Here is a 22866-nt window from a genome sequence, read left to right on the forward strand (position 1 = left end):
GCCAGTGATATTAAATAAGGTGCTCACTTATCTGTGTGACCAAACTTAAGACTCTAGTCCATATGAGCCACATGCACACATGCGCTAGAGATGGTGCTAACACTCACTGGAGCTGGTGCTAATAGTCACCGGAGCTGGTGTATAAACATGTATTCCTTAGACTAACCTCAAGATATGTTGTGTCTGCAAGACTTGCATCGTTTCAGATCCGATGGTTAATTTAAGGGGTCGTTTGGTTGGGGTTAATCATTAAAGGGAATCAGAATCAACTGCACCCATTTCCTTTGTTGTTGTTTGTTAGCCTATTTTTCCCATTCCCTTTACCCCCTTCATTCCCCCAAATCCCTCTAACTTCATTCCCCACCCCCCCTAAGTATTTCCATTCCATTCCATTCCGTTCCCTACCCATCTTAACATCACCACCTTCACACCACCACCGGAAAACCAGCCCAGACCACCGCTGCCCCTCCTCCGACCACCGCCGACCCTCCCTCGAGCCTTGCCGCTCTCCCCTCCCCCAAAAAAACAACCCATAGCCCCGAAAAACCCTAACCCATATCTCCCTTGACCCCGAAATCCGGCGCCCAGCCCTCCCACCACCCTCGAAACCCTAGGCGCGAGGTGGTGGTGGCAATATAATGAGGTGAAATTTAGACCAATATTCCCACCGGAGAACCTAAAATCTGAAGGCGGACGCTTAGGCCACAATTCAACCCAACACACAAAGTAAGCACTATTTGTGGCCATTAGATTAAATTTAGGTATGTACTTATAACAAATACACCAAGCAATTCCAACTATTCCTTTACATAAATTCTAGCCCTGTGACTATTCTGTACAAGATGAACTAATTCCTAATTTAAGCTTTGTCAGATTACATATGGCAATCTCAAAATTATGATACATCATTACATCCTATGACAAATCATAGATCTTCATGCATCTTCAGGTTAGCTGCTACTGAAGCAAGGCATTGTAATAAACTACACTTTGCAAGCAGATCCAGGAAACTCAGCCACCAGCATATCAATTCTGCTTCGACCGAGGATCAAAGAATCTGCTAGCTTGATTTGTTGAACACCATAAGTTGTGCACCAACCTTTGCTCTGTCTAATATCTTAAACCAAAACTATAGATTCCCAAAAAAAATAAAAATATAAAAGAGAAAAAGGCATGCAAGAATTATCACGATAAGAAAAAAAATTTAGAAATCATGAGGCTCCAGAAGTTCCAGGAACTCCAGCGCCACTATCCCTTAGTCCCTGCAAACACAAATGTAATGCCCTTTGGACATTATCGGCAACTAGTCTTAGCCTCCCTTGAGCAATATCTGCAGGTGAAGATCCAGGAACTTCTATGGCACGAGCCACTCTCTGTTTACATTTTTCCCATTCATCAACTCTCAACCAACAGGCACGACCTCCATGGCTTCCTTCCATACCAAGAAAGGAAACAGCCGTGTTATCTCCAAAAGAGTATCTTAACCTCACTGACACACAATATGGTAACCAAGCAGCACCACCAGCAGCATTAATGTGAGGTATGTGAGCTGGATCAAGAACAACAGTTAGAGCAAAATCAACTGAGTTGTTGGGCCGATCATAATGGATATTACTTTTAGTAGCAGATAAATTTCCCGAAATCCCATCCATATTCAAACCAGCATGGTTTTCAAGACACAATTCTATACGAGGCTTTTGAGCAGGTGCCACATCTCCACCTTGAGATTGGGACATAACTTTTTTCCATGTAATAAGTTTCAAAAACTCTCTTAAAACAGAGATTGGCAATGTAAGAAGGGTGATAAATGATGCTACACGTGACGCATCATATGGCTCTGATGCAACACGACGGCTAAAGTAGTCACATATCTCACTAATTTCAGATTGTGTTAACTCCTCTTGGGCAGAAGCCGAGTTCTGCTGCTGCTGCTGTTGATGAGAGAAGCGCTTCACGCTCAAAACTTGCAGAAGAAGCTGAACTCTATGGACACTAACAGCAAACACATAGCCCCTGTTGCATGCACATTCATAATAAGACGAAATCCAAGAATTCAAAAGGCTTAATTTTTTCCAAGAACTGTGTAAGCTTTTAGAGTGTGTGTGTGTGTGTGTGTGTGTGTGTGTATAGAGAGAGAGAGAGAGATTCCAGGGAAAGTTAGAACACACTCTTCCAATTTTCCAAACCAAATACAAAGTAGTATTCATCAGAATTTTTGTTGTTGAACATTTTCATGTATCTTATGCCAAAAGTACAATAAAATAAAAAGTGTCAGGTTACCAATGATAATCAATACACTCCACCTATTTCCAACTTTAGTTTTCCTATTTTCCTTTGAAATATATGATGAGAAAAAGGAGATTGTATAATTTGGCTGATAGGGTAAAAATCCACCAACAAAAAGGAAACCAAATTTATTTATAGTAAGCAAATAATGAGATACTGAAGAGAAATGGGAAAAAAAAAAAAAAGTTTTTCTTTATCATTTGATTTGGTGATGACAACAGTACAAGTCATATCAAGGCAATTTAATCAATTTTGGGCTGTCACTACATACTGACATACAAAAATACTACATACCTAGAAAATATATACCTATTACCATACATTTCATAAATTGATTAAATCGTATACCATCCATAACGTTCTTCACTTTAGCAATTTGCAGTCTCCGATGCAAACTTCGACCATTAAATTCTTCAATCATATATTATTAAAAACTATAAAATTTTGATATTTAAAAACTTTACATTAAAAAGTATTTCATATTATCCCACAAGATTATGTTTTTCCTAATACCTAAACAACTAATCATAGTTAAGGTTTAACTTCAACCACATTCACTAAAACTGAAGAACATGCAAAACAAGGGAATTACTACTACGCAATACATAGTTTGAAAGCTATCAGATAGCGACATGTTTTGAAATGTTGTTATGGGAAGTACTAAACGTGGCCCCAATTTTGTTTCCTATTTTAAATAGACAAATTATTTACTGAAAGGATCCATAAAACTTCCTAACATCTTATTTACATTCCTTGATTAAATACATACAAGTATATAATTAAAGAATAAAGAGGAAAAATGTTATATTTGATCTCTAAATTCATTTTCAATAGCACCTACTATCAGTTAAAGTTTGCCGACATGTATTCAAGTACTCCCCTCCGTTTCTTATTGATTGTCCTATTTGGAATCTAGATAGATTCCAATGCAAATGGAATTGAGGATGCACATATACTTCAAAACATAGTCATGTGGGATCTTGTTAAATTAATCTTGAGTTTTAGTTTTCAAACATATATATACACACAATCAATTAAAAACAAAGGGAGTACAACAATTTCATAGGAAGAAACTAATTAAGTATGGATAAGAGAGAAACTGTGAACATCTTACCCCACAAAAAAGCGCAAGGCTGGCTGCTCTTGATCCAAATTCAACAACGCCCCTTCATTTTCTTTTAATATTGAACCAAGGATCTCCTTTAAAAGATCAGGTAACTGTGCAAAGAGCCACAAAACCCCAAGGTATTTCAAAATTCCTCTTAGAACCTTTTTAAGAGCAACAAGTGGAACCCAACCACCACCATATCCACCATCATCGCCTAAGCCAATAATAGCAGTATTCAGTTCTCCTCTAACATGAGCAGCGCCACCTGCAGCAGGATATCTCCGTAAAGACAATCCTGGACCAGCTGCAGGCATGTTTGATGGTGCGGTTAGAGGATTTCCAGCACGATTCATAGCAGAAACTTGGTTTCCTGGCCTAGAAAGCCCAGAAGTACTTGGTAGATTAACTCTGCTTCCATTCACAGAAGTTAGTGGCGGACTTAAACCTGAAGTTAGATTGCTGGAATTTGAAAGTCCAACAGTCTGTTGTCCACCAACAAAATTTGGTTCCAAACCATTCAATTCCTGAGCAACATGTTCCATGATGAAAGGTCTGAACTGAGGGCAGGGCAATGATCCTCCAACAGAAGGGCCCCCCTTTGGTGGAGTGGCAGGTTGAAGCCAAACCTGGTCTCCTGCAAAGCATCGCATATCAACTGCAAAATGTTTCCGGTATATTATTCTTATCCAATAAGGTCCCCGTAGCACAACAGAAACATCAATAGGCAACAATGAGCTGGGAACAATGCCTGAACCACCCCTGCCAGCAGCAGCCAACATGACACCTGCATGATTTCCAAGAGCAGCAGCAGCTGCTGCGGCAGATGCAACAGAATTTCCTGCAGAACCAGCAATTCCTTGACCACCCACACTGGGTGACAGGCCACTAGGAGGAGCTCCTAGAGCTGAAGCATAAGTCCCTAGTCTGGATGAAGCCGACACGGTAGAGCCAACTCCCTGAATAATGGCAGCTTGACCAGCTCGAGCAGGTCTTGTTGCTGCAGCAAGTGCATGTAAAGGTCCAGCAGTGAGGCGAATGCAATCCAACAAGGATGCTACTTCACCTCCATTTATAAAATCCTCAAGAAACTGCATAAATCAAATCATACACATTATTTTAAATGCTTCATAACATGAAAGTCTTGAATGATTTTCACTCAGATACAAGAAAATCTAATAAATATACTTAAGTAACTCCTTGTAGGTGTGCCACCAGAGACACTATCCACAAGAATTTGATTAAAAGAACCACACCATTATTCACTATCTCTTCCCCAGGCTGACACCAATTAATTCAGACTGTCACCATACAGTCCCCCAATCCATGTGTGTACCGCACTGCTTATCCAACCTCATACAGGTATAAGTTTATAATATACTCCCTCCGTCCACCAATTTTTTCCACATAGGTGTATGTTCACATTATTAATTTTTGGTTGAGAAAATTTGATGAGAGAGAATAATGGTGGGTCCAAAAAATTGTTCGGGAGAGGAAAATTGTGGTCCCTATAACTATATATGGTACGGAGCAGAAAAAAGGGACACCCCAAAAAGGAAAGTGAAGCAAAAATTAAGGGATGGAGAGAGTAACTTTAAAGTAAAAACTCGATAAAATTATTTCTTGCAATATATTTTACCAAATTTCTCCTAGCTTACATCAAATATAACATCTACCTTAAGTAGAGGATATACCATCTAGAAAACGCATCAAACTTCAATCCATCCTTCTTATACATTAAACCAGAGCTGTTCAGACCATGTTTATAATGTAAGTAATGCAACTTTCATCCAGTAAACTTTATTTTATGAAATCTGAATTTGAATATGCCATGCCAATCTTCATTGCAATTAAAAGCCCCTTTTTTATCAAATAAATCCCACTACTTTATTCCAGGTGGAATTTAGTGGAAATTAAGATCTTCCTAAAAAAACAGTTTTTCCTCCCATTATTCTTTAACTGCACCATTTGTTAATTCACACTTACCAATTACATAAATTTGGACATTTGTATCTATGCTATCTACTTTCTAAAAAATCATTCTTTAAAGTGTTTAAGAGAGCTTCATGACACTATATGAGCTCAACTTAAGGTGTTTTCTGAGTTTTCACCAAGTCAAACTTAGTTAAAGCAAATTGTATAAATTTTAGTCAAAACTCAGTTATAGCAAATTGTCTAAATTCATTATCATCCCCTTCAACACCCAAGAGCAAAATGTAGAAACTTCCAAACAAAAAAAAAATAACTTACAACTTCAGGAAATTTCAACAAAATAAATGCAGAAAAAAAAAAGGAATATATCTTAACAGAGTAAGCCTAGAAATAAAATGAGAAGTTGATAATTTTAAAATGTTACTTCAACAAGTCAAGACAAAAGGCCAGAGCAGAAGAGAAAAACCACAAACCAATGAATAAATATTCCTACCTTGGTATGAGGCCAAAGCTGATCTGGTGAAACATGCATTGTGCATCCTTCTGTTCCAGATTCCCACTCAACAACAAAACGAGCCAGGACCCCAGAACCAAAACTAAACCAGAGACTCAAGAGCCCAACTGCTTCGATTCTGAATGCCCTCCTCATCTGTTCAGAGAACTTGTCCACTCCATCAATAGAACCCTTAGCTCCAACTACTGATTTGCAATCAGAATTGGCACCTTCCTCTAGCTTCTCTTCTGTCTTCACACCTAGCAATTTTCTCATTCCAAGTGCAAACATTCTTGCATTGGAGAGCCGATGAATGTCTGCTACAAGCTTCTTAATGCTATCCATTTCAACGGAATGATAGATAAGAACAACTCCTTCAGAATCATAACGGATATGAGAGTCTACATCAGATGTATTAGCTATGCGAACACCATTTCCCCACGGTGTATTACTGCTTCCTTTCTGAAGTTCCCACAGGTCTCGAAAATGTTGATCATTAATCTTCACATCCCAACACAAGCTTCCTGGTTTTCCAAGACGTAAGCAGATGTGTGGCCATGAACCTCCCCTAGCAGATGGTAGCTTAAACCAAATGTTTACAGTTGCATTTCTAAGACCTATTTCTTCAACATATGGAATGTCTAGAGCCTCCATCTGACTAGTTAGCATGGCATGCTTGATACAAAGAGAGCAATGCCTAACCACGTGGAGCAGTGCTGATACATATACACCTGAAGGTGCATTTCCCTTGTTTGCTTCAGCTAAGAGATCACCATAAGTGTATCCTTCAGGATTACAAATTGTATTCAATGGGATATCAGAGTTAACTGAATGCTGGTCATTCAATAATTTTCTCCGCTTAGAAACTCCATCAACAAGACCCCAAAGTGATGGTAACGAATTCAGCATATCTGAAACTTTCCTTTTTCTAGAATCCTTATCATGTTCTGAAGCAGTTCTGCAACCTGCATCTGTACATGTTGATCTAACTACGTATTAACATTAATCTAGCTATAAAAAAAAAAAAAAAAAAAAAAGAAAGAAAGAAGATATAACACAACTCTAAACAAAATCAAACAAGAGGATAATGGTAGATAATCTTACATATGGGAGTAGCAGCCCAGGATTTAAGTGCAATTCCATTAGCATCAGACGCTGATGCACGGACGCCAGTGGATTGTAGAGACGAAATTCGCCATGACCTACTAGAGATTGCATCTTGTGATTTTCCATTAACAGACCTCAAATGATCTTCATCCATTGACCTAAAAGAACTAACTTCCACTGATTGCGGTGACCTAAGAGAAGCAAGGTCCTGCTCGGACTTGGAAACTGAGAGTTTCTGTGTTGCACTATTTCTCTGCTGAGCAAAAGTTAGTGAACTAACAGAAGTTGACTGACTTAATCCTTTGACATTGGCTGCTGAATATAAGGAACCACTATAGTGGGGTGAAAATTTGATAGCAGGATTGATCTGTGACATTTGGGCATTTTCCTCCTGTGTTGATGAACCAATTCCAACTCTAGAAGAGTGGAGATTCATAGGTACAGAGCCCAAATGAGAAGCAGCAGATGTACTAATTGATGAGGAAACATTAGAAACAGAATGAGGAGCAGATGTTCCTTTCTCAAGCTCAAAGATTTCATCGACGATAGAGGAAAAACTTGATGGCGGTGGACAAAGAGTAACTGGCATCAACCCCTCGTGACTATAATTAGACACCAGACCAAAATTAGAAGGCTGATTGTGGCTTCCAGCTCCCACTTTTCTTAAATCAAGAATGCTCAAATTCAATTCATCTTCAAGCATCTGCATCTGACCTACATCAATTCTTTTAACACGCCCAGCAACAAGGTTGTTCGATTTACCAGGTTGTTCTGGCTGTGTTCCAACCAATTCAAAGACAATTTTAAAATCCTTATCCAATTGAATAAGCAAAAAGTATGAACTGCCACAGTCAGGAAATCCCATCAACAAAAAGCCTGCACCAATTAAGATATCTTTTGGAACCTTCACCGAACAAAAACCATTTTCATACACCTGCAACAGCAAAAGGTGCAATCTATGAATTCAAAAGAAAAAAAAAAGATCCACCACAATTACAGAAGAACAAAGATTGCATAACCCCATGGAATTCTAAATCAAAAGTCACTTGTTACCAAAAAGGCGAAAAGGACACAAGTGACCCTTACTGGTACTAAATAGTGTGTTGTTGATAAACATGACTACCAAGACAATGTCTAATGGTACCAATTCAGATCATCTTCTAATTGATAAAGACAACTTTAGTGCCAACACCATACTTATTGGTACCACCCAAGGTGACTTATGTCCAAAATGGACAAAAGCCACTTTTGATTTAGACAAACTCGCATAACCCCTACTATTAATACCCAAAAAGGGATTTCCACAAAATTTCAAATGCACGCAAAGATAGTACTATACAAACTCGTTTCTAACATGCATATGAAGAACCAAAACAATAAAGATCTTTAATCAACATCACTGAATTTTTAACTTCTCATCCAGCACATCAGAACACATTCAAAATTCTAGGTTAAAGATTCTGCCAAACTTAAATCACAACCAAAAAAGAAAATATTTATTTCATACAGGTAAAACACTTCTTTTATTGAGGTAATTGTCCCCTAATTCTGAGAGCCATAGGGTTTACAAGTTGGCCATTTATTGATAAGACTCACTGAATCTATTTACAGGAAGACTTAGAGCCCTCTAGCTATGTACATACGCCCTGGTCTAGCTCACAAGCATCTATCCAATATACAATGGTTTAAACTGCCATTTGGATTGGAGAATAAATCAGGGTATCCTTTGGTAATAAGGAAATATAAGTACTCCCTCCGTCCCTAAAATAATGACCCTTTTGGGCATTTTTCACGGGTATTTAGAAACTTAAGTTGGAAGTACAAGTGTATGGGAAAACTAATAAAAGTACATTGAAAAGGTAAAATTACATGAGAGAGAACGTAATAAGAAAAGACAAATTTTACATGGGGAAGCTAATTTTGCTCAAATATTATGGTAAATTGGAGGGTGTTTTGATGGAAATCTAATATATATATATAAAGGGGAGTTTTTTTCCCGAGTTTTTAGAGAGCCACATAGGATCTAATTTTCTTAGTGCGCCATGTAAGATTATAAATCTTAGTAGTAGCCAATTAAATAGGAGATTATTAATTTCTTTTAGAATTAAATAATTCAAATGCCACGTAAGCAGACGAATGAGATTTTTAAGTTTAAATAAATTAAATACTATATATTATTTTTTAATATTAGGAATTTTATCTAAATATATAACAAATTTAAGGCTCATAAATACAAAAAAAAAAAAAAAAAAAAAAAAAAAAATCAAACAAACCGTGCATCGCACGGGCTTCATCTAGTGGGATAAATATTTTGGGATTAAAATTTGGCCAAAAGGGTCATTCTTTTAGGGACGGAGAGAGTGTATTATAAGGTCAGCAAGCACTTGTCACACGCACCCCAAAAGAAAATAATCTTACAGTCAATTTTAAGATTTAATTTTAAGGAACAAAAAGCTCATTATATATCGGCAAAAATCCTTACATAAGATATAGTCCACTCAATTCATAAATCTAACTGCACATAAAAAAAATTTAAAAAAAAAATTACCTCAAGGCCCAAGAACTTGCCGATCGATGAAAACAAGTGAAGAATGGATTTGCTCCGCAAATTAATAAAAATTTCAGCAGCACTGAGAGATCCCTGGTTTAAAGAATCTTCGGAATCTGACAATACTGACGGAGTTATGATATTTCTGGACGACTGTAGCTGATAACGTCCATTTCTGCCAAGAAGTAACAAAATGGTACCATTCAAAGAAGCAGTTAGAAGATTTACAAAAATAAATAAATAAACTTCAACTTAAAAAAGGATCACACAAAAGTAGTATTCTAAGATAAATTGAATCAACCTAAAAAAACACAACCATCTTGCAACAAGTCCGACATCCCTACTTCCCAAGTGGGCTGAACAATAAAATTCAAAAATTCACAGAAATTTCATCCATAATTGAACCATCCAATAACTCTACAAATTCAAAACTTTCTAACAAACTACTCATAAATATCTAATTTAATTTTGTCTTCGTAGTTTTATGTTATTTCTCCCAATTACTTTTGCATCTTAATTTCCAACCCTTTTCAGGGAAATAAAAAGTTGGAGAAAAAACGGGTTTAAATATCAATTTCCACTTTATTTTCAAACCCCTTATTAAGGAAATAAAAGTGGGGTCGGAAAAAAAATTGGGTAATTAGAGATCTAGCGAAATAAAAAGGGATGATGTATAAATGGAAAATTTAAAATGGGAAAAATAAATTAGAAAAACACAAAAATGAATTAAATTTGGCATTTTGCGGAGTTTGCTGGAAATAATAGATTTTTTTGATCCAAATGTCGCCTAAATTGATTTTTTTATAAAAAAAAAAAAAAAAACAAAATTGCGACCGCAGTCATTTTTTTTTACCAAACTGTCGCAAGAGTTCAATTTTGTTTAATCTATCAGATGAAGCAACACCAACATGGTTAAAAGGATGGAAACTAGAAGCTAAAAAACGGAAAATCCATTATAATAACATAATTTGTACTCTTAATAAAAGGGAGAGACAGGGAGAATACCTTATGTTAATTCCAAGAATAAAAAATGATGAACCGTAAGCACGCACATATAGTACTTCTTGTCCATCAGATTCCCTTGCAACAGACGCTGCATCTTTCTACAAAACAATAATCAATCACTAAGTAAAGTATGTGACCATAACATGTTGACCACAATGGACAAGAAACCACTCAAACCATACAACCCAAAGTATTACACCAAACAGCATAATAAAATAGAAATACTTGAGAAAGGACCCAAAAGCTATTATACCAATACCCAAAAAAAAAAAAAAAAAAAAAAAAAAAAAAAAAAAAACCATAAGCAGAAAATAAATCAGTGTCAGTTTGGTGTGTTTAAAGGTACTTAGGCAACCAAAAAAAAAAAAGTCTGTAAGGAAAGCAATTAATATTCAAGAAAGAGAGCTTGAATCACCATATTTAAAAGGGAAATACAATCATTTCCTCCTATCATGTTAAGTAAGCATAAAGAATCTTTAAAACCCTAATCCTCTCCCCATCCCAAAAAATGTTACAAACCTTTCAGTGCCTCCTTCCTTCTCCTACAGATAGACATGCTATCCCATCCTCTGTCTCCTCCCAACGAAGACCAAGTACTCATTCTCCTCCATGACCAATGCTCAGCATTGTCCTTTGCAATTAGACCACCATCCTCTTCTTCACTTTCCTCTCACCACCACTCACTTTGCAATTAAAATTAAGCCATCCTCCCCTCCTACAATAGGCTGCAGTTGACCATTACATGGTCTGATTGGACCATCAAAGCTCTTAACAAAGTGTCATACTTTCCCATCATTAACAAGAAATTTGAAGTCAAAAGGTATGTGAATCTATAGCTGTGGTGACCAGGATATTCCTGTTTAAGGCCAATTTAAGGGAGGTGGTTGGTAAGGATGTATGTATAAGGATATAGAGAGTGATGAGTGGATGACAGCAATTTATGAGCAGGTGGCTATGAGGGTGGTCTCAATGGTAGTGATATGTAGAGACCTTGTGGAAGCAGCCAAGAAATGGAGGCAGGAAAGGATTGATGGTGACGGAGCATAGCGTCACTTGATGGATTAGTATAGCTTTAATTATAAAGCCTAAGAGATTAATAAAAAGCCTAGGAGGGATGAAAGAAATAAGGAAGCCCTGAATTGGGGTGAACCTATCAAATGAGATGTACAGAAACACTCAAAAAGAAAGTATTTTTCTGTCTATTAATACCTCTTACAAAATACCCCCTTACCATACTAAGCACCACAAAGAGACAAGGTATGAACATTCAACACTTAACATGCTCCAAGTTCCATAGGAGCCTAAGGTTCAAATAATTGATCACTAAAGCTTCAAGTTGAAAACAATCATTATATAGGAAGCACAAGCCAATAACAAAAGCTTCACCATTAATCAACAACAAATACACTCTTTTTCAGAGTACGGAAAGAAACAAAAGTCAGTGCAAAATCTCATTTACATTGATACAAACCATTCAGTGTACAGGATATCATAAAAGAAGTTATCCTCATAATAGATTCAACTCAATTTCAGGACATGATTCAGCCCAAGATTACCCTGTACAATGGATCTTTGAAGAATGTAAGTTTTACAAAGATTAAACCAAAAGAGAATCAACTATTGAAAGTCTTCATTTACAAGCAAGAATAATAACAAATAATCAAGTGTCCAGGAAAATAACAGGTCACAATCAATCCAGCAAGTCATTTCATTAAAGTCAGCTACACAAGTTAATAAATATGCTTGAAAGCTGTATCCAAAGCACTTTTGCAACAATGGCCTCTGCAATGGGCAATGGCACATTTGTGCAACTGAGTAACAGACTGGGAGGATGAAGGGTCAAGTGACCCAGCCTTGGGAGAATTGAGATTTTCAGTTAAAAGAATAGAACCTACAGCCCTCAATTATCGTTTTTCCAATCACTCTCCTTGTCTCCTCTCTAAATTGAAAAAACTTGTCCAGAGGAATCAAAAGCCAACCTATAAGTGTTGTAGTCAGATTTTCCACCTCTAATTCATGTAAACAATATTGTTACGATTTTTTTCCCCATAATTTCATATTGCCTTGAATATATTGAAGCAAAGTCATCAAGTGAGCTTAAACCCAAGGTTATAGTTTCCTAGGTCAGCACATGAAGATTGACCATCCAAGTTTTTTTTCCTTTGGAATCATCAAACATCCGCCTATGCCCAACTTAAAACCCACCCCAACCTGACACTATTGGGCCCTGTTCTCCTCAACTTTAAAAATAAAAAAATAAAAAAAAAATCAGCATATATAAGTTTGGTGGAAAAGTAAGTTAAATTTTGCAAAAATAAGTTTAAATTAGTAGAAAGCAGTTACTTCAAAGAACAACATAGTATAGAATTAAAAACAGTAAGTTTTAATCTGTTAAAATAATATAAGTTCAAAAAAAAAATACTTTTAGTTCAGTACAAATGATTTTAGTTCAGCCGATATCAAGAACAGGGTCTTCCAATTGAACAGGTATTGACATCATATATTGTAAACACTACCAACACACCCAGTAAAGACATAAAACATGTTTTACTAACCTTCTTATGGTCCACACCAATTTCATCCATGATACCCTGTAGGAGAACATCACCAGTGCCTCGAAAAATTTGACCATTCTTAGTAAGCTCTTTATTAATTTCAAGTAAACGTGTATATCTGTTGCATCGTATAGCTTTAAGCAACAACTTTTCCACGTCAATGCAGCTCTGATCTAGATAAAACTCGGCCTCCTTGCCTGTTAATGGATCTATTACAAATGTACTATGTATACATTTGATCTGCAGATCAGGACCTGATTCAATCTTGATGAATGGGCATATTCCGCCATCAGACGTACCAGAGTTCTTATCTAAATCCAACCAATAAACAATCTTCACCCCTGGAGTGCGTTGACCAGATGTCTCATATTCTCCATCCTGACTTATTTGTGTGGCTGAAGCACTCCCTCCTTGCGTTGTGCTACCGTCAGAGATAAGTTCAAACTTAATTGCATCTTTCCATCTTCCCTGACGAAGAGCATGGACCTGTCTTATAACAGTATCCATGACCAGCGCCACACAAAACTCATGCAGAACTGAGTACAATATCATAAATGGATTTTGTTGTTCATCTGCTGCAGCCATTCTTCGTTCTAAATCATCCCCCAGAGCAAATCGTCTCAACTCTTCAAGCTTTATGGCCCCATTTCTCTCACCAACAAGAAGCTCCATATGTAATATCCTCCATAAATTCAAGTGACCTCTGTAACCAAGAGTAACTAGCACCTGAAATTCCCCATCTACACGTAAAAGTGCTGTACCGTCTGAAACTTTAACCTCAGATATCTCCTTCGGAAGTGAAGTCTCAACCAATTTCGACCGCACAAGAATGTCTAGCTTTTTTAAAGCTGGCTTTTGTTGGATCTCATTCAAGGAACTTTGCATGCCCACATCTTCTATACATTTAGGCAAACGCTCATACGATCCAGTAAGAAGGACTTCAATTGCTGATGGCACATCATATATAGGTGCACGTGCTTGCTGGAGCCCTTCATGCATAAAAAATAGTGAATCCGCTGTCTGTGAGAAACATGTATCATGGCTAGATAAAGTGGATGCAAGTTGTTGACAATATTGTATCAACGGAACCTAAAAAAATGAAAAAAAACAGGATTGAACGTTAGTGATGATATTAAATTAAAATAAGCAAGTAAAGCAACCGAAAATATAATTAATACTCCGTAATAAAAACTGAGCTTTTATAGGTCTTATTTCCTACTCTGTCATTTTTTTAACGTTCCATATTGACCTTTGCACTATGACATTTCTTGCTTTAACTATATTTTTCTGCTAATATATGTATATAAACAACTATTACTATGTAAAAAATAATTTGATTTGTCACAAAATATAATTATATAATTACAACAATACAATAACATTATTGGTCAAAGTTGTGCATTAGCATACTCCCACTGTTCTTTTTTTATCTTTCTACTTACTTTTCATATATTCCTACTTACTACTTACTGTTTATATAATGAAGTAGTACACGGAAAGTGGGTCCCTTTTTTACTTTTAAGGTAGGAGAGAGAGTTGTTTTATTTTGTAATGAAAGAAAAAGTTGTTTAGAAACATTGGTATTACTATATGGTTTTAGTGGGAAAAGGAATGATAAAGGTGAAAATCTTCTGTACCATAAAAGGAATAAAGCAAAGTAGGAAGATAAAATAAATAAAAACAAAACAAAAACAAAAATAAAATTAAATTAAATTAAAAATTAAAAAATTATCTTAATGGAAAGGTTAAAAAAAATGTACATGAAGGGAGTATGAAAGTCAAAAGTAAAATTTTTATTAAAAAGAAAAAATAAGGAAGCGACATTAGTTTAAATTTGAGGTACAAACAAGTGACTAATATTCTAAAATCTTAACGATGAAAAGAAAGACGAAAACAAAAACGTAGACATTCAAACTCAAATATTGAATTGGATCTGAGCTTGAAAGATTCAGATCATTAAAATACGGCATCCAATAACAGTTGCCATGAATTCACAATTCCACTCAAAACCAAAATGGCTTTTATAAAATACCCTAATAAAACCTATAGGCATTACATAATTTCATAAAAGCTTCTATAAGGACTGAGCTAAGTCCAGAATTGTTTTACAAATTGGCGTAAATTCTTCTGCTATCTTAGAAGAAGGTGCTGATTATAAGAGAATGGCTACTTGAGACATCAATGCAACTCATATTTCAGGTTTCTTTCCAGCTTTAGATCATGGTAAATCCTAGTTTGATTCTATATAGGCCTCATAAAAGCATGGTAACTTCAGCTACCTTGTTCAAGTTTTTTTGATAAAAAAAATTTAAAAAAATGATTACAAGAAAAGAAAAAAAAAAAAAAAAAAACTCCCATTAGGTTGAGATTTTGCCCACTGGAGTACTTCAGCTCTCTTACCCATTACATCAATATTAAGCCCCTTTCCCCTTGTCTTCAGCTAAGCTCATTATTAACAATATTAAAAAAGATAACAAAATGTTGCCTCCAATGTAATATTGTACTATCCTTCCAGAAAACATGTGATATTGTACCACACTCTCAAGGTCAGGTCTTCAATTTCAAATTTTCAAGACATTTTATTCGTAAAATTGAATCTTGCAATTTTACTTTCTAAAACTATGTTCGGCACATTAAAATCAATTCGAAATTACCAAATGCAACCTAGATGATAATCATCAAACAAGCCAAAATGATCCAAGCTTTCTCAAATCATTTCATCCATGTATGTTACAGGATGAGGGTGGAATACGCCTATACATAGCAGGAAAACATTGGTACTTTTGACACCTTGAAAAGTAATCTCATATTTGCCAACCATCTCCAAAACCCGAAAAAGAACCAAACATTCTCAAATCACTAAATTTCAAAATCATTCTAACATTCAACTCCCCAACAATTAAGCACCCTAATATAGATTAAATCAGCATTGCAACTCAATCCCATAACAATTTCAAAATTCAACTAACATTCGAGTCACAAGCAACAGTCTAAACCCCAACAAGTCGCCTCTACTCCACAATCTTGGAATCAAATTGATCATACTCAACAACCAAAAACTAATAAACTAACCTGCTGACACCACTTAGCCAGAACGTTATGGAGCAACCTAACAATGTAGAAAAACATTAATGGGAACTTTCAAAATCTTGGAAATAAACCTCATAATAGCTAAATTCCATTAAAAAAAAAACCGAACTTCTCAAATCACTAAATTCCAAATTTAAAATAAGATTCATTCAACTCCCCAACAATAAATTCACCCTAATCTAAATTAAAGCAGCATTATATTTCAATCCCATATCAATTCCAAAACTTTAATTAACATATGAGTCTCGAGCAACAGTCTAAAACCCAAAAATCCACCTCTACTCTACAATCTTGAAATCATATTTATCATAATAAACAACAAATGATTAAGAAACTAACCATTTGAAACCACTTAGCAAGAACATTAAGATGCAACATTACATTTAGAAAAAATATTGGAAATAAATCGCATATTCATCACCCATCTACCAAAATCCGTAAAAATACCGAACTTTCTCAAATCACTAAATTCCAAAATCAAACTAAAACCCAAAAATTCACCTTTACTCTACAATCTTATAATCCAAAATCAAACTAACATCCAACTCCCCAACAATTAACTCATCCTAATATAGATTACAGCAGCATTGCAATCCAATCCCATATCAATCCCAAAAATCAACTAACATTTGAGTGGCAAGCAACAGTCTAAAACCCAAAAATTAACCTCTACTCTACAACCTTAAAATCCAAAATCAAACTAACATCCAACTCCCCAACAATTAACTCATCCTAATATAGTTACAGCCGCATTGCAATCCAATCCCATATCATTTCCAATATTAAACTAACATTCGAGTCGCGAGCAACAGTCTAAAACCCAGAAATTCATCTCTACTCCACAATCTTGAAATCAAATTGATCATAATCAACAACAAAAGAGTAAAAAAAAAAAAAAAAAAGAAGAAGAAGAACAAACAAACTAACTAACTAACTAACCTGTTGACACCATTTAGCAAGAACATTAAGCCGCAACATACGCTGCTGAGTCTTAACAATAAACTTAAGAAGATTAATCTTCTTCTCAGAATCAGACATATCAGAAGACTTAGATTTCTCAACCAATTCCTTAAGAGAAATAAACGAATCTTCCGCCGCACGGCTCACCAGTGTCGAAAACTCCACCGTTTGTTGCCCTAATTCCGCCATTATTACCCCCAATTTGACAATCTACAACCTTGGATTCAAGTGAATGAATCTAATTATGCATTACGAAGAGCGTAGTAGCGTGGGAAGTGGTTTGAAGGAGTAAATTAGGGTTTGAGAATTGGGGAAATTGAATTGGGGAAAATGAAGAAGAATTGAAGAGAGAGAAAAAATGGAAAGTGGAGAAGTAGCGCGAAGGTGAGTTTCTCTCTCCGCCTCTCTCTCTCGCGTCTGAGTCTCCGCCGTTGTGATCTTGAGATTGGCTGAAGCGTGTAGCGGGGATTGGAGAGAGAGAGAGAGGAGGCTGAGAAATTAGACTGACCGTTTGAGAGGTTGATTTTTTTTTTTTTTTTTTTATAACTTTTCTATAGTTGTATAAATTGACAAATTGTTAAGGAAATTTTTTACACAATCAGACAATCTAGATCATAAGAAAGGGAAGTTTTTTACACTAATAATTACACAATCTAGATCATAAGAAAAACAATCCCATTTGCATGTACCCGGTGTACAATATTTTTACTTTACATCGGGTTTTTCGCACGTGCAATCCATTTACTGTTTTTTTTTTTAAATCGCGGAATTTCATACCTAAAAATCAAAAAAACGCAGAACAACAATGGAGGAGAGAGAAAGTGAGAAAACGCAGCTATCGATCATCCATTGAGGAGAGAGAAAGTGAGAAATCGCAAAAATTGCAGAAAACGATCATCAATTGAGGAGAAAAAAGGTTAGAAAACGCAAAAATTGCAGAAATCGATCATCAATCGAGGAGAAAAAAGGTTAGAAAACGCAAAAATTGCAGAAATCGATCATCAATCGAGGAGAAAAAAGGTGAGAAAACGCACAAATAGAAGAATTCGATCATCAATTAAGGACAAAGAAAGTGAGAAAACTTACAAATTGCAGAATTCGATCATCAATGGAGAATTTGACTTTCGATACAACAAATTGCAGCAATCTCATTCACGAATTGCTACAAAAACAGAGGCAAATTGAGACTGAATTTGAAATCGATTTAAATCGATCGATTATAGAAGAAGAAGAAACTAATTGTTTTGGAGATGAATTCGTACCAATATTCAACAATCCAGACAATGCAGATGAAGCAATTGATAATGCAGATGGAGCAATTGAGAATGCAGAAGACGCAATTCACAATGCAGAAAATCAAGTGGTTCCTGATAAATCAATTGATTCAAATTCAGAACAAACAACCAAATCAAATGCAACTGAAGGTAATTTCTATAAATTTTTGAGATTGTATGCAAAAAGTAATCCTTTGAATACATAATTGTTACCCTTTTCATGCATAAACGTGACCGTACTTATGCCTAAATGTTACCCTCAGATTGAATGCAGAACTTTTTAGATTGCATGCAAAAAGTAACCCTTTGAATGCCTAAATGTTACCCTTTTCATGCTTAAAAGTGACCCTATTTATGCACAAATGTTACACTCAGATTGTATGCTGAAAATTCAGATTGTATGCAAAAAGTAACCCTTTGAATGCCTAAATGTTACCTTTTTCATGCATAAAAGTTACCCTATTTTCAAACGAATGTTACCCTTTTTTTATGCTGTCTGTGGTTATTATCTGATTTGTGTGTATTAAATAACAGATACAAATCCAATTGATGCTTCTGGTTTAGATCTTAGAGGATCATTTGTTGGTGTGGTAAGAGAAACTTTTGAAGAAATTTTGGATTTGTATGAAAAACATGCTGCTATACTAGGGTTTTCAATAAGAAAACATACAACTAGATTCAAACAACACACAAAAATAGTAACTGAGAAAAACTATGTGTGTTCTGCTGAGGGAAAGAGACATTCAGGTCAGAAGAAAACAAAGTTAGTTGAAATGGTTGATGAAGAGGATGTAAATGTAAAAACAAGAAAGCCAAGACAAGTATCCATTACAAGATCGAATTGCAAGGCATGCATAAGAGCAAAAGTGAATAAAGAAGGACAGTTTGAGGTGGTGGCTCATGTTATTCAGCATAACCACGAGCTAACAAAGCCACAGTGGCATTATTTGCATCGTTCTGAAAGAAAAATGACAGAGGAAAAAGCTGAAGCAATAAAAACAATGAAATCTTCAGGTCTAACTACAATGGACACTTACAATTACATGGCTACAGAGGCTGGAGGAGAACAGAATGTAGGCCATAGTGTTGTAGATCACCTGAATTTCTGCTCAAGGTTAAGAATGGAACAAATTGAGGCTGGAGATGCTCAAACTTTAGTGAACATTTTAAGACAGGAACAATCAGAGAATCCAAACTTCTTTTTTAAAGTGAAGTTTGACAAAGAAGGAAGAATTTGCAATATCTTTTGGAGAGATGCAATGATGCTAGAAGACTATAGGATATATGGAGATGTTCTTGTCTTTGATACAACATACAGAACCAACAGATATAATCTTATATGTGCTCCATTTGTTGGCATAAATAACCACTGGCATAATTGTATGTTTGCTTGTGCTTTTATTGGGGATGAAACGACAGATTCATTTGTGTGGTTACTACAAACCTTCTTCATAGCTATGGAGGATAGAAAACCAACTTCAATATTCACTGACCAGGACCAAGCAATGGCAAATGCAATTCTGGAGGTAAAAGATTTATATTGACATCTTACAGATTTGAGCTCTGACAATAAAGTTTTCCTTTTTCACATAAAGTTACCCTTTTAGCTGCATAACGTTACCCTTTTTAGTGCATAAAGTAACCCTTTTAACAGCATAAAGTGACCCCTTTATTTTCAATGCAGGTGATTCCTAATACAAGGCATAGACTTTGTATATGGCATTTGGAGCAAAATGCCATAACCAGATTTGGAGCTCTTAAAAAAGACAAAGAATTCAAATTTGCATTCAACTAGTGCTTAAAGATGTGTGTGACAGAACAAGAATTCGAAGCAAAGTGGCAGGCAATGTTGCAGAAATATGAGTTGACAAAACACTATTGGTACAAAAGAGTGTATGAGCTGAAAGACAAATGGTGTCCTGCCCTTAGTAGAGATTTCTTTTCAGCAGGGATCTTATCGTCACAAAGGAGTGAAAGCACTAATCATGCTATAGGATTCAGAGCAAGTAAAGAAACTACTTTGACAGAATTTTATACCATATTTAAGAAGACAACTAATCGTTGGGGAAGCACAGAGAAATATGATGAGTTTACCTGTAGCAAGTCAATAGCATTCACTTCATTGCCTCTATCTGGAATGCTAAAGCATGCTGCATAGGTAAAAAGTTAACTGACAAGTACATAAATTACACCTAATATATGGCAATTTAATTGAAGCTACATGATTTTGATGTACAGGTTTTCACTTTATCACTCTTTAGAGATTTTGAAGAGGAGTTTGGATACTCTATGGCAACAATTGTTCAGATGTTAGGCAGTAATGAAGAATGCCTACTTTATCAAGTAACACTAGAAGACAAGCCATGGTCTGCACATCAAGTAAACTATATACATGAGAGCCAAACTGTATGGTGTACTTGCAAAAATTTTGAAGCATCTGGATGGTAATGTTATCATTGCATCAGAATTCTACATTTGCATTCAGTAACAAGAATACCAGACAAGTATGTTTCAAAAAGATGGACTAATTTTGCAAAAACAGAGGCATGGGATAGGTTGAAGAATCAGGATCCTAAACAACAATATATTCCATGGAGGCAAACAATGATGAGGAAATACTACAATCTAATCTTAAAAAGTCAAGAAAATGAAGAGACAAGAGCATTTATGGAAGAAAGCTTCAGAAACAGTCTTAAAATGGTGGAAGACTTACTTGCTAGTGCTGCTCAGAAAGAAAGTGCATAAGTTGCTTCTAACATTCCTGATGTGGCAGACAGCACTCAAAGCAATAGTGACGTTTCTTCAGCATCGAGTACAAGCACAAGTGTACCAATAATACTTGATCCTAAAAGGGCTGTAACAAAAGGAAGAAGCAAGAGAGCAAAAGGAGGACTTGAAAAAAGCAAGAGAAAAAGAAAACCAGCACTGCCACCTCCAAATTCAGAATTTGGATCAAAGACACCTAACTATTAATATACCTTGTATTGTAAAACTATTTTTCTTTTGTTTTTTTACTCTATGACTAGTTTAATGAAAATGTGATTGACACTTTTATTAGCACATGTTTAATTGTTGGAACACATCAACTTATGTTACCCTTTTAATGTATAAAAGTAACCCTTTTCATGCATAAAAGTGACCCTTTTCATGCATAAAAGTTATCCTTTCTATCCACTAAATCAACCTTTTCTTTGGTAATAGTTACCCTTTCTGTTAATAAAAGTTACCCCTTTTATCAATAAAAGTTACCCTTTTCAAGCATAAAAGTTACCCTATCTACCCACAAAAGTATAGCTTATCATGTATAAACTTATTATTTCTACCCACAAAAGTAACCCTTTTTATGCTACAAAGTAACCCTTTTTATGCACAAAAGTGACCCCATAAAAAACATACATAAGAACCTTTCAAATTACTTAATGTATGCACATACATCAGTATTCCAAAAGAATAAAAAACTATCCACTAAGTTTAATTACATCATTTAACTTGATGTATATGCACATACATTAAGTTTTTTCATTGTTCAAAAAATACTCCTAGACCTAATCAACTAATAACTAACAATCATTTCACCCTTTAGAAGGAGTGTACTTGTCTGTCTTCTTTTTTGCCCTTTTTCCTTTGGGATTCTCTTCTTCTGCCTCTGCCTTTGCTTCTACTTCGGCTGCCATTTTTCTTTCTTCATTTTCTTTCTTCTTCTTTGCAGCAATTGCATCCTTTCTTCTCATTTCAATTCCCTGGCAATAAGCAAGATCTTTCTTCTTCTCATTGAACTTCTCTAATTATGACAACACATCATTCCTAGATTCATTCAAATCACACAGCACCAGTGTGGTACAGATCTCACCTCGCAGAAATTTTCTCCCAATAATCTCACAACAGAAAAAAAAAAAAAAAAAAACTTATCAATATGTAATTAATAAAAGCATTAGAAAGGGAAAAACTACAGACAAAATAGATGAATAATTACTGTTTTCAGTTCATTTAATTTGAACGATTCGCCAACAAAATGGAGCATGTGATACATGACAAACACCCCACAGTCCAAATTGTCAACTTTTTCTTTTCTCCATTCCAACTCAACAATTTGAAACCCATAAGAAGGTAGCTGAGAACTCTTTGGATGATTTCTTTTTCCGAGAAAAACACCCATTTGATCACACTGACATAAAATATAAAAGTTTAGAATAAAATAAAAACAAAAAAAATTAAATGGAAACAATAAGTAAACAGACACATAACAATGAATCAACATAAACATACCAAGTGTGAAAACAATTCTTTGGTATATTCAAGAGCATCATCACGCCAGATAATATTGTCAAGATAATATACCACCTCTTTTGTATGATCAATAACAAACAAAATGTAGTGATTCTCAACAAGAACAGGAAAATAGATCTGAAACAGAAAAATTAAAACACTGATTTAGACAGAGTAACACAAAAACAGAACTTTTTTAAAGTTTTAATAGTAATTTAGCATGAAATATACCAGTTCAGCATCCA

The 22866-nt window shown here is 35.4% G+C and overlaps 2 protein-coding genes across 2 annotated transcripts; one reads left to right on the forward strand and one right to left on the reverse strand.

The window, feature by feature from the left end:
* Positions 1-727: 727 nt before the first annotated feature.
* LOC110708434 (mediator of RNA polymerase II transcription subunit 14-like) lies at positions 728-17791 on the reverse strand. Its single transcript, XM_021886562.1, has 8 exons — positions 17061-17791; positions 13032-14120; positions 10477-10574; positions 9472-9646; positions 6921-7857; positions 5817-6787; positions 3401-4482; positions 728-2013 (listed from the first exon to the last, which is right to left on the reverse strand). Exons 1-8 carry the CDS (start codon positions 17268-17270, stop codon positions 1212-1214), a joined length of 5364 nt encoding a protein of 1787 aa, XP_021742254.1. The 5' UTR covers positions 17271-17791; the 3' UTR covers positions 728-1211.
* A 926-nt stretch (positions 17792-18717) lies between these two features.
* LOC110708873 (protein FAR1-RELATED SEQUENCE 5-like) lies at positions 18718-20150 on the forward strand. Its single transcript, XM_021887097.1, has 3 exons — positions 18718-18733; positions 18890-19881; positions 20040-20150. Exons 1-3 carry the CDS (start codon positions 18718-18720, stop codon positions 20148-20150), a joined length of 1119 nt encoding a protein of 372 aa, XP_021742789.1.
* Positions 20151-22866: the final 2716 nt, after the last annotated feature.

The sequence above is a fragment of the Chenopodium quinoa genome, unplaced genomic scaffold (assembly GCF_001683475.1).
Source record: "Chenopodium quinoa cultivar QQ74 unplaced genomic scaffold, ASM168347v1, whole genome shotgun sequence".
Classification (NCBI taxonomy): domain Eukaryota; kingdom Viridiplantae; phylum Streptophyta; class Magnoliopsida; order Caryophyllales; family Amaranthaceae; genus Chenopodium; species Chenopodium quinoa.

Excerpts from the sequence above, each read along its gene's own strand:
- LOC110708434 (XM_021886562.1), bottom strand. The coding sequence starts at position 17,270 with ATGGCGGAATTAGGGCAACAAACGGTGGAGTTTTCGACACTGGTGAGC. Across the intron at positions 14,121-17,060 it reads TTGCTAAATGGTGTCAACAG|GTTCCGTTGATACAATATTG; the intron begins GTTAGTTAGTTA and ends TCATTTTTTTAG. Across the intron at positions 7,858-9,471 it reads GCAAGTTCTTGGGCCTTGAG|GTGTATGAAAATGGTTTTTG; the intron begins GTAATTTTTTTT and ends TTGCTGTTGCAG.
- LOC110708873 (XM_021887097.1), top strand. Across the intron at positions 19,882-20,039 it reads TGGCAAATGCAATTCTGGAG|GTGATTCCTAATACAAGGCA; the intron begins GTAAAAGATTTA and ends TTTTCAATGCAG.